The following is a 12,549-nucleotide window of genomic DNA, read 5'->3' as shown; positions in this document are numbered from 1 at the left end:
CGTATCTCTGACTCCAGGGCAGCGAAATCAGCAGTGAAGGAATCAGCCAGTTCCGGGTATCCTTCTTCCCTCATCATCGTCATGTGGCGAGAGAAGGAACGCCGGAACTGATCGAAGCCGCCTCCTCGGTGGAGAAGCTTCTCGATCAAGCCATTATACCAGGCGGTGAAGAAGCTGAGGTCCGTACGGAAAGCCTCTCCGTCAGGATCAGTATCGGCCAAAAGGCTACGGACACGCTCGTGCAAAGAAGATCGAGATCCTACAAGCAACAACTTGGAAGCTCAGTGAACTATCGAATATGGAAAGGAAAGTCAAAAGGCAGGTTCCGAACATACCGACGCCAACGGATGTCCCATCAGGTTGAGAGCCGACAGGCTCCGAGACAGCAGCAGAAGAGGGTACGTCAGCCCCTGCAGACATATTGCTCGCACCACTCGGCAGAGACGGGGAGGCACCACTGCTATGAGGACTTTCAACCCCGGGGACTGTAGCAGTATCAGGCTGAACGCCTGGTCCTACAGTGACATTCCTATGTTAACCAAATGGAAATTTGGACAAATAAGGAGAATCGGGATAAGAAGGTCGTATGAATACCTGCAATCCCCATGTCCTCAGATGCAGCCGGAATGCCAAGAGTCATAAGAGTATCGGCCCAAGCTGCTGGTCCTATGATGACACTCTCTTATTAGTCAAAATGAAAATTTAGACGAATAAGAAGAATTGGGATCTGCATACCTGTAGATCCATTATCCGCGGGCATTTGAGGGATGTCAGGAGTCATATGAGAATCAGTCCTAGCGGCTGGTCCTATGATTGCACTCATTAGTCAAAAGACAGATAAACATAGGAAAGTACAATATCCCTGAATCGTATACATACCTGCAAGCCCGTCGCTCTGAGGCAAACTGGATATGCCAGGGATAGATACCGGGCTAACTCCAATGGTAGACGCTGCGATAATCAATCATTCATTAGTCATATGAAATATCGGGCAAGAGGGAGAAAATCAGATATATACCGGTAGATGAATCGTTCCCGAAGAATGGTCTCTCGGTCCCTCTGGAAGTCTGCTCAGCCAGCATGTCAGCTAATAAGCCGGCATCCGGCTTCGAGAAGCTTGGCCCCTCCATCGCAACATCTGCAGGGTAACCCAAATGTTGAAGGATGAGGAAAGCTCAAACGAGAAATCTTCCTTCACCTTACATAAGGAAAATGACATTGGATGCGGATATACCTGAATAAGGGATTGTGGGCTCAACATTATTTATCTGCTCAAGATCGATGTTAAGGTCGATGCCCAAAGACCCATCGTGAAAAGCGTCGCACATTTGTTGCACAAAGCAATCCATGTTGTCAACGCCAGGGGACGCCGAACCCGGTGGGAGTTCGCCCTCCTCGAAGAAACCTGAAGCACAAAACATGGTCACAAATCCCCAAAAGGTAAACAACCTTGAAGCAAGAGCAATTGAATGTTACCTCCCCCTCCATCGGCGGTGCTCCCTAAGTCCACTCCACAGGGACGCTGACCGTCATGGGACTTATGGGCAGTCTTCTTCCTCTTCGGGGCACCAACCCTCCGAGGACCATAGGGTCGAACATGCGCAGGCCTATCACACGTTTCAACGTGTGTAGGAGCTGAGGGCTCATGATCACCGGCTGTCCTACCTAAAATGACAATAGCCATTTCAATGAAAAAGAGCTGTCATTTATGGAAAATGAAAATTAAAAGAGATAGGACAAACCAGTATCGAAGTCCCCTCTGCCGGTATCCACGTCCGCATACTCGTCCTCGGAGTTCTCGTCATCATCACCCGCAGGGAGAAGTTCTTCTTCGTCTGAGACAAGAGATTTGGCATGCCCTTTTCTCCGCTTCTGAGCAAGCTCAGCTCTGCGACCAGCCATCATAGCAGCCCGGACCGCATACTCGGACTGCAACTCTGAGAGGCTCCTCGCGCTGATGGACTCATATGCAGAAAGGAACCACTTGCAGCTGAGGAAAGTGATCAATGGCTTACGCCGGTACGAAGGAAGAGCAAAACGGGCTCCAGTACAGCCCACCATCGTCCATAGCCACGCTCGAACGCCATATGTTATATCAAGTTAAACTTGAATTTAATTGAGCTATAAATATAATATTATAAAAAGATGTCATACTAAAATTGTCCCACTCAAATTGTCCCATTACCCCATTTTACCCCACTTTATCCCACTCAATTATCCCATTGGGTAAAATTACCCCATTGGAACAATTTACCCCAAATTACACCAAATTACACCAACGAATAACCCCCCCTAAGAGAACTAGTCTCCATTCCTTCTCCCTATCTATTCAGCTAAAAATTCAAACAACAACCGCTCCCTTTCAATAATCATCATCTCCCTTCTTGATTTTGAGCAATTTTGACAAAATATTAAGTTATTGGTTTTTGGACTTAACAATCATTATATACATCTTTTATTAAGTCTATAAAATTATTTTATAAGGTTTCAAAATATTATTTAACTCAATAGTCAAAAATCAAGAAGTTTATGTACACATGTATTTACAAGTTTTACAAAATAGTAAGTTTTCATAAATACGAACTGATATATTAAAAAAAATTCCCTCTTTAACATGTTTGTTTTCATTTTTATAAAAGTTTTCCAAAGTTTTATGGATTTTGGAATTAATTTGTTATGTTTAATTGAATTTACAAAATCAAGTTTTAAATAAGTTCATGTTTGTGCACATGTTCGTGCATGCTTTCAAAAAACAGATGAGTTTTCATAAATAGGAAATGCAACTTTGAAAATTTATTTTTCTAGCATGTTCTATTACATGTTTATAACAATTTTCCAAAATGTTTTTGAAATTGATTTACTTTATCAAATTGATTTTACAAAATCGGGTGTTTCAGCAGTTTTTAGAATCTAGAATATATGTGTTCAAATAATTATTTCTCTCAACTGTTAAGTGAAATTTAAGACATTCATTTTTAACACATTTACCTACATGTCTAGAAACTTCTCTAAAAATTTCATGACTTTTGGAGTTGATTTACTAATTTTAATTGATTTTACAAATCCAGATACATAAATTTCCAAACTCTGTCAAAACCTGTAACCATCTTATAAGTCGACTTATAAGTCGACTGATCAGCTGACCATTGCAAAGTAACGGCTAGTTTCTGATTTTTATTTATTTTATTGTTTTTGGATGATTTACTTGGGTTTTGGGCTTTGTTTTTTCATCCTATATATACCATGTTTCCATCGAAAGTTGATGTATTCATTGCGGTATTCATTACAACTTCAGTCGTTACAATGAAAACAAAAAGATAGTCTTTTTATAAGACTTTTACACAATAAAAACAAAACTTTACAACTCTCGTCAAAACAAACGCAGGGAGATCGTTTATCGGTCTTCTGCTTGCGTGGGATCTTTGTCTGTGTCGGGGTTTATCCGTGGACCGCCTTTGATCTGGATCCGGTTGATAGAAAATTCGGCAGAGCTTCACCTTCACTGAGGAAGTATTTGATTTGAAGCGCTGAGATCGACCAAGCAAAATCAGTATCTCTTCTCGAGATTAAGACCAAGCCTAATCTCGAGGAACGGACGGGAACGGGTGTCGGATCTCTTAAACTCTCCTTCTTTATGCCGAAGAACTCACCAAGATCTGTCAACCCTCACTGAAATTCGTGCTCCTTTGACTCCACAATCCGGCAGCACCTCCTCCTCTTGATAATTGATCCCCCCTCTGAAAGGAGGCCCTAGGCTTGTATTTATAGGGCTCCGGATGCGGGTTTGTGGATGAGAATGAGTGATTTGGCCTTATCTTTAGTCAATAACCACCTAACCACGTTTGGGGATGATATCAAGTCAGTTAGGACCTCCTGGAACAGATAAATCCCCAGAAAACCGTCAAAAAACCGAACAGGGGACGAAACAGCGCGCGGGGGCAAGTCTGACCCGCGCTGGCACGGGTCGGCTTGTCGGCTTTGTCCGACCCGCGCCACCACGGGTCGGACTTGGCCGACCCGCGTGGACGCGGTCTGACCCGCGCGGACGCGGCGCAGTGTTTTGATGTTTTGCTGAGCTCTGGTGTTTTCTGGTCTTTCCGGGACTTGTATTTTCCACCGTTTTGAGTAATTGATCGTCTTGTTGACTTGTACGCTTTGTTACGGAACCGACCGTCGAACGTGTGTTGATTGACGCACGCGTGTTGATTGACGCATGCGCACGAATTTGTTGACGCGCGCGTGTTGACCGACGCGTGCAAACTGATTAACGTGCGTGTGTTGACCGACGTGCACGAACTGACTGTCACGCGTGTGTTGATCGACACGTATGAACTGATTGATGCGCGCATGTTGATTGACACACGCGAGCTGATTGGCGGGTGCGAGCTGACTGTCGAGCGCGTAGGTCACTTGATTCATCGTTTTGCTTCAGGCGCTTGTCGGTGTCAGATAATCCGCTTAGACTCAGATAACAACATTCGTCGTCTTCTCTCCGTCTCGAGCTGTGATCGGGGACCTATAGGCAATTTTTGACGCCTACAAATACCCCCTCCAAAGAATTTCAGACTCGTTCTTTTATAGGGGAGTCTGGAATGCTTTGGATAGGATAGGCCCTTTCCTCGATCTCGTAGAGGGTCCTGTGAACTGCTTCAATTCTTGAATCCTTCAGCCTTTAGTCTATTCAGTGTTTTGTCGAATAGATGAAGTTCTTCCGGTACTGTGTTTATCGTTTGACCGTTGCCAAAATCTTGAATTGAAGTTGATGTGTAAGTTTCTGAACTTAGCTCGTGCCGTTGAGTTGACTTTGAACTGATCATCTTCGTCAGAAATTCATATCTGAATGCGATTGAACTCTCTGAAATCATCGTTCGCCTTATTTTGGTGAGAATGCTGATACGTTGACCGGCATCCATCTTTGCTGTAATGCGTTGACCGGCGTTAACATAGTTTATACTCACATGTTTGCTGGAGTCTACACAGTTTAAGCTCTTAAGACGTTGGAGCATGGCGGTCCCAAATATTAGGCTGTAGGACCAACTATTAAAGTTGATTCATCTGCACGTGTGGATCTTATCCTAAATTTGTTAGATGTCCAAGTCACGAGACCAACTAATGGGGGTGGTGCGTCAGTGACTTTCGCATATGTAGGATTTTTGGCAAATCCTCAGCCATCAACGGGTTTGATAAACCTTTACCGACTACCGTTTGAGTCGGGCTAGCATGCGAATTATTTAAGTCCGTTCAGCATGTAACGTTATGCTAAAAGAGTGAACTCTTTTAGTGCTACGATATTGAATACCTAGACTTCGTCTTTCTCCTGTGAAAAGACTAAACAGCAACGTGTATCAGACGTAGACTTAGGATTTTTGGAAAATCCTCAGCCTTCAACGGATTTGACGTGCCTTTACCGATTACCGTTTGAATCGGGCTTGCGTGCGGATTGTTTAAGTCCGTTCCGCATGTGACGTTGTGCTAAGAGAGTTAACTCTCTTAGTGCTACAATATTGAATACGTAGACTTCGTCTTTCTTACGGGACTAGACTACCTGGTGACGCGTGTTAGGCGCTGACTTATCCCTACTTAGGCTTTGGGATAAAATTCCCCGTACGTGTGAAGCACGGATTTTGGCGTTATGAATAACAACCTGCCACAATGTCGAATATGTGGGCTTTTGTTCTTTTTACGGTTAAGAACTAACCGGCAACGCGTGTTAGGCGTTGACTTATCCCTACTCAGGATTCGGGATAAAATTCCTCGGGCATGTGAGGCCTGGATTTTTGGAGTTTGAAAAAGTGGTGTCTTCTCCTGGGGCAAAGTCGAACCCGATGCGGGAGAGGAAGAATTTTATATTCTATCTACCAAAGATGAAGAGGAAGAATTTTATATTCTATCTCCTGTCATAAAAGGAAACTCAAAGTGGGATCTCTACTTCAAGAGTCTGGAAAGGTGAAACTAAGAGTGGGATCTCCACTCCGAGAATCAAAAAAGATTCGGATAATCCTAACTGTCGGAAGGTTTGATTATCAAACTAAAGATGAATTTCTCGTTTATCAAGAGTGAATTGTGGTTTTGGTCCTTACTGTAGAAGGGTTTGACCAAACGGGAGTTTGAGGTGATCCTAACTGTAGGAAGGTTTGATCACTCGATTTGAAAGTGGACCTCTCGTTCATGGAAGGAATCGAGAGGGGATTTTGGTCGTGGTCCTAACTGTAGGAAGATTTGACCAAGTGAGAGTAGGAGTGTGAGATGACCCTAACTTTTATATGTTTGATCACTCGATTTGTAGACCTCTCATTCATTGAAGGAATCGAGAGGGGATTTTGACTATGGTCCTAACCGTAGGAAGGTTTGACCAAGTGGACAGTAGGAGTGGGAGTACAAATCACAGTGAGAGTGTTGACTTGTACAAATCACTCAGTAGGGGTTCTTGGTGTTAAGTGATAAGGACTTAACACGAAGGGGTTTGACAATCTGTTAAGGATTGACAGATCAAAATTCTAAGCATTATATCCAGACTCTAACCATGAAAGTGTTGAATACACGAATATGTTCGTGGGAAAATTTGTTGCTTTCATTGAAGTCATTGCACTCTTTGGTAACAGTTTATCGGTTACAGAAAGATCCGGTCTTTTTATAAGATCCGGTTACAACGAGATCAAAAAAAAAAGAAAAAAGTTACAATCTTCCTTGTTTGTCGAACGAATCACGAGCTCCTGTTTTGCGGTCACTCGCCTTTGTGAGTTCTTCGCCTACGCCAGGGTTAATCCGTGGACTACCGCGTGATCTAGATCCGGTCGGATCTACATGGTATAACGGGTGTTATCTCACGAAGAAAATAACTGCCGGGGGTACTATTTCACCAAGGAAATAATAACCTTCTCGGGATCAAAAACCAAGTTTTGATCCGGAGTATTACCGTGTGGATCTCAGATCTGATCTTCCTCTCTCGAACTCCTGCCTTTTCTGACATGGATGCTCGCTAAGAACCAGATCTGATGATGTCCAAGTCTTCAAAGCTTCAAAACTCCAAGATTCAGTTCTCAATCCGGCAGAGTTTCGGCTCCAAAAGTTACAACCATTGACAAATGAGCCATAGAGGTCTATTTATAGGCTTCTCTAAGTGGATCTGGGCCCAGATCTGGGCCCAGATCTGCCTGGTGGCTCAGCCACCAGGTGGCTCGGTGGGGGTTACACCCCTTAATCCCCTATAAATAACGACAAACTCAACAGAGTTAAAGATCGGATTTTTGATAATCAGATCAAGGGGTGGATTTTCGTGGAGAAGACCTTTCGATCAGATCTTCCAGAATCAGAAAAAGGAGGATTGACTCCTTACACAGTCTGGGAAATCCACAAACAGAGGAACTCTAAACCGTTGATATTTGGCTTATTAACCGAATTATTTTCGGTTCCAACAACTCTATCATTAGAGTTTGTTGCTTGTTCTGAATCACAAAACTCGTCAAGAGTTATCAACCAGACAAGACAGTTGTTCCAGTGAGTATAGATATTCGGATCGTCAACGAGAAGCAAACTCGACGCAAACAATCGAGGGAGGCATCTCACCGCTACCAAGAAGAACCCAGAATTAAACAAAGGAGAGAATCCCGATCATTCTCTTCTCTTTTGTAATCGAAAATCCAATTGTAACTGAGATTAAAGGAATACAAATTAATTTTTCTTTTATTTCTTTTACTGCAAATTTTTCCACAAACAAAAGATCCCAATCAAATACGACTTCTACCTTAGCCGGATCCACTGTAATGCCCTCTCGGCTAATAACTTGACCTAAAAATCTGACCTCTGATAACCAGAATTCACACTTGCTAAACTTAGCATACAACTGGTGCTCTCTCAATATCTGCAATGCTAACCCCAAATGCTGCTCGTGCTCTGCCTCCGACCTCGAGTAGATAAGAATATCGTCGATGAAGACTATCACAAACTGGTCTAAGTAAGGACAAAAAATCCGATTCATCAAATCCATAAATACTGCAGGTGCATTGGTCAGCCCAAACAATATGACAAGAAACTCAAAAGACCCATATCGAGTCAAGAAAGCGGTCTTGGGAATATCCATCTCCCGAACTCGCAACTGATGATAACCAGAGTGAAGATCTATCTTCGAGAAACACTGTGCTCCCTATAACTGGTCGAACAAGTCATCGATCCTTGGTAATGGGTACTGGTTACAGATAGTGACCTTGTTCAACTCGCAATAATCTATACATAATCACATACTCCCGTCCTTCTTCTTCACAAAAAGGACCGATGCTTCCCACGGAGAATGACTCCGTTGAATGTAGCCCTGAGACAACAACTCATCGATCTGGATCTGTAGCTTCCTCATCTCAGCAGGCTCCATACGATAAGGAGATCGGGAAATCGGTGTGGTGCCTGGCTACAACTCTATGCAAAACTCGACCTCTCTCACTGGAGGTAACCCTGGTATGTCCTGGAAAACATCCTGGTAATCTGAGACTACTCGCATCTCACTCAAATCTGCGCTCCGATCCCATAATATCACCTCCTCTACGTACGCCAGAAATGACTCCGCAAACTGGTTGTCTCCGGAGGTAGCTACCACTAACTCTGATCCATCATATGCTCTCAAACTAACTGTTTTCGCAAAACAGTCGATACTCACATGGTAGGAAGATAGCTTATCCATACCAAGGATCATATCAAATTCAAACATATGCAACACGATCAAATCAATCGCGAACTCAGAATCATCCAAGCTGATGATGCATCTCCTACAAACACTCTCTAACAGAGACATCTCTCCCAACGGAGTAGATACAGATAATGGGAAATCTAACGGCTAAGCTACAAGCCGAAGTCTAATCAAAAAATCATAAGAGATAAAAGAATGCGAAGCGCCAGAATCAAAAAGAATACGTGCTGGAAAGAAATTCACACGGAATGTACCTTCCACCACAGCTTCGGTCGTGCCATGATCGCGAGGAACCACTACATACACTCTACCGGTCTGCTGCTCTGCATCACCTGGAGTGAATAGTGCCATTTGCCTCTGCTAGGTCTCCTGAACTGCTCGAACTTGTCCCTCAATCCTTGGGACTACTGGAGGTGCCTCAATCCTCAGCTGCTGACCCTGACTGTGTCCCTGAGTGCGGTTCTACTGCTGCTGCTGTGTCCTACCCTGCTGGCCTGCTGGGGGTGCGCTGCGGCACTTGGCCGCTCGGTGCCCAATCTTATTACAATTGTAACAAGCTCCCTGGAATCGGCGCTGCTGCTGCACTCTTTGGTCCTACTGATGGCCTTTCTTATGGGGACCCTCCTGATGCGGACCCTTATCCTGCTGGTGGGGTCCTCCTGAGCCTCCAAATGGTCTCTTACCCTTTCCTTTGTTCTCGGACTGTCCTGACTTACCGTTGTCCTTACCCTTGATGAATAAGGCTGTATCTGTCTCCTGAGCCATGGCAGCATCTGCCACCTCTCGCACTGAACGAAACCTTTGAGATACTATATACTGGCGTAACCCTGGACGAAGTCCTATCAGGAACATCTGAGCCCGTCGCTCCTCTGTGTGCCACATGCCGGTGAATCTAAGCAATGACATGAACTTACTCTCAAAGTCCATGATAGACATATACCCCTGCTCTAGACAAGCCAGCTCTAACTCTTTTCTGGCTTTTGCTGCAGCCGAAATATACTGCTCATCAAAAAGATATATAAAGGTCTCCCACGAAACCGTCATCCTCTGCTCTGGGGTGAAGCGAAGTCGATACCATACTCCTGCATCTCCCTTGAGGCTGAAAGTCGCTAGCCTCTGCTTCTGCACCGAATTAACATTTAGCATATCCAAGATGTTACTCACATCATCTTTCCACTTGTGTGCAGCAATGGAATCCGTCGAATTGTGGAACTTTGGTGCTTTCAACTTCTGATACCTTTCAACTAAACGAAGCCAAGCCTCCTGATCAGTTGCTCCGTCCTTAACTGATGGTGTCGGTGGGACCACTGGTGCCCTCTCTTGTATTTCCTCCCGAATAGATGACTCCTGAATGGGTGCCTCTTCATGAACGGAAGGCTCTTGACGAACCTGGGTCGCTATTTGCTCCTTAATAGCCGCCATACGAGCCGCCATACGGTGCTATGAGATCCACTAGGTACTGCGGAGCCTGCTATGGCTCGAGCTCCCTATCTTCCTGCCCAACTCCCTGAGCACGAGAAATTCGGCGTCCACGACCTCTTTCGAACATCTATAATTCCAAAATAGAGCTTATTACGCAGTAGATTGGATCTCAAGCATGAAGCATATAACATATATAAATAAATAAATCATATCACCTATATCTCATATCATGCTTTATTATTCAAAGCAAATAGATCATCATAAAAAATATATTATATTTTTCGTGTACATATATAGTACGTCCTCACTCATGCTAAGGATTCCTAGCGGACTGTATACATGATCCCTAGGAAACTCTATCCTAAACTCTACAATATGACACAGGAATGATCCTAAGGATATTGGAACTAGAGCTCTGATACCAACTGTGACGCCCCAGGATTCACACAAGGCTGCAGTCCCAGGTGAAACCTGGATTGTCAAACTTGCTAAGCACCAAACACCATGCTACGACATGTTTCATCATCACAATCGTTATCTCTCTAGTGAAAACAATAAATAGATGAAGGTACAGACATGCAAAACTAGAAATAGAACAACACCGAAAATACACAGAAGAAGCATAAGAGATATTAATAATGAGCCTAACTGGAATGAAATAGATATATCTCTGAGTCTGAACTGAGTCTTAAATACAATGAGTAAAATAAACAAAGTCTCACAAGAGTTCTCAACTCTAAAATAAAATACCAATCTAGAGTCTAAAAAATAATCAACTATATGCGGAGTTCTGCAATAACTATAAAATATAATAAATAGCTAAACGTACAACTAAGATGTCCCATCAACCTGCGACTCTCCGTGTGCCAGACTCGCTGCCTGAAAGAGGGGAAACAACGAGCGTCAAAGCGCTAGCGAGATCATCACTACCTCTCCCCAGGGAAAGGGGTAGGAGTATATATATAGAAAATAGAGTCAGTATATACGTATATCAAATCATTCATATAGCTCTTCATGAATGAACAAATAGTCAAGGAAAACATACTCCAATCTCCAACATAAAGAATAAATATCTCATCTCGAAGTGCATCCGAGTAGCCTGCTCTAATATAAGAGGATGCCAACCAAAACAAAACGAAATATAACTGCCGTCCATAACGGGTGTGCCAAAATCTTAAAGTAAATACCCTACTCACGGGTAGTCTATCATGAAAGTAAAACTTATAACTGATCATCATCTTGTGCTATAGCGATACTTTTGTAATGCTCTTACTCAATCGCTCTGCGACAATAGGTTTTATTATCTCCCTATTCCGGATACGTGTAATAACGATACTTTTGTAATCCTTTTACTCAATCGTTCTGCGGCAAATAGGTTTCATCTCCTTATTTTCGGATACATATAGAACAACATTATTCAATATGTGTTTAGCAATTTATCTCATGTCAAAAGTGTGTCAATCTAACACAATCTAGCATATGTGCACAAATCTCGGTGTGCGTGTCCTCTTCTGAAGTTCACCATCATCCCAGGTGTTAAACAATTACTAACATCATAGTCTATCATCATAAGGTCATGAGATCTACTCGACAAACTAAAACCAAGCCAAACAAACATGCACAGCCAAAGCAGACTGGCGGTCGACCGTGGCGGTCGATCGCGACGGGTCAAGAGACTACCCAGGTCTCTGTCCTGCACGCGGTCGACCGTGGCGGTCGACCGTGAACCCTGTTTCTAGTTTTTCAAACTGGTTGTGTGTGTGTCGTGTTCATGTCGTGTTTTCTCGATGTAAACATGTCTAAATCTTCATAAAATTTGTATGCAACCATGTCAGAGCAGATATGAACATCTGAAAACAACTCAACAATTATAAACATAATTTTATGTATTTGATTTGTATTCAAAACCCTAAAACATGCATAAAAGATCAAAACAATGAATCAAACTTCTTTCTTCAGATTAACCACGTTTTAAAATCATCTTTAGGTCTTAAATACTTCTGTAAAAATCGTTCTCAACCTTTTTAGCATAGAAAGACCTAGTCTCTTTACATATAATACAAAAGAAGTTGACTTTATTCATAAACTAGTCATTTAGGCTCTACAAAACATGTTTAAAACTCTTTAAAAACGTTTTAAAAACTAGGAGGGGGATTAGCAGAGATGATACTCACCTTTGGTTGCAGGAAAACGTGTTAGAAGCAAGGTTGAAAAAGATCTCCACTCCAAAAGCCAAGAATCACCCGAAAATCCACTTGAAAACCTTCAATCTTCTCCAAGAAATCAAACTAGGGTTTAGGGGGGTTTTGGTGGCTGTTAGGGTTCTTAGAAAAACTGAGAAAATCTTGAAAAACTCATATATATATATCAGGGAAAAACAGATATGGGTTTAGAAATCCGAAACCAACTCAAAACAGAAGAAAAACAAACTGCAGGTATCGCGGTCGACC

At 43.0% G+C, this 12,549-nt stretch overlaps 1 protein-coding gene and 2 long non-coding RNA genes across 3 annotated transcripts; all 3 read right to left on the bottom strand.

Moving 5' to 3' along the window:
- On the bottom strand, positions 630-1,057 carry LOC109822158. Its single transcript, XR_002242040.1, has 4 exons — positions 1,019-1,057; positions 880-951; positions 736-807; positions 630-666 (listed from the first exon to the last, which is right to left on the bottom strand). It is a non-coding gene; the product is annotated as an uncharacterized LOC109822158 (long non-coding RNA).
- On the bottom strand, positions 1,107-1,618 carry LOC109851259. Its single transcript, XR_002249740.1, has 3 exons — positions 1,477-1,618; positions 1,235-1,405; positions 1,107-1,138 (listed from the first exon to the last, which is right to left on the bottom strand). It is a non-coding gene; the product is annotated as an uncharacterized LOC109851259 (long non-coding RNA).
- On the bottom strand, positions 8,402-9,028 carry LOC109821391. Its single transcript, XM_020387581.1, has 2 exons — positions 8,932-9,028; positions 8,402-8,769 (listed from the first exon to the last, which is right to left on the bottom strand). The coding sequence occupies exons 1-2, from the start codon at positions 9,026-9,028 to the stop codon at positions 8,402-8,404; spliced, it is 465 nt and encodes a 154-aa protein (XP_020243170.1).

The sequence above is a fragment of the Asparagus officinalis genome, chromosome 8, assembly GCF_001876935.1.
Source record: "Asparagus officinalis chromosome 8, Aspof.V1, whole genome shotgun sequence".
Classification (NCBI taxonomy): Eukaryota; Viridiplantae; Streptophyta; class Magnoliopsida; order Asparagales; family Asparagaceae; genus Asparagus; species Asparagus officinalis.
Note: the sequence above shows the minus strand (reverse complement) of the source record. Positions and strands in the feature narration are given on the sequence as shown.

Excerpts from the sequence above, each read along its gene's own strand:
- LOC109821391 (XM_020387581.1), bottom strand. The coding sequence starts at position 9,028 with ATGGCACTATTCACTCCAGGTGATGCAGAGCAGCAGACCGGTAGAGTG. Across the intron at positions 8,770-8,931 it reads GACCGAAGCTGTGGTGGAAG|AGAGTGTTTGTAGGAGATGC; the intron begins GTACATTCCGTG and ends TGTCTCTGTTAG.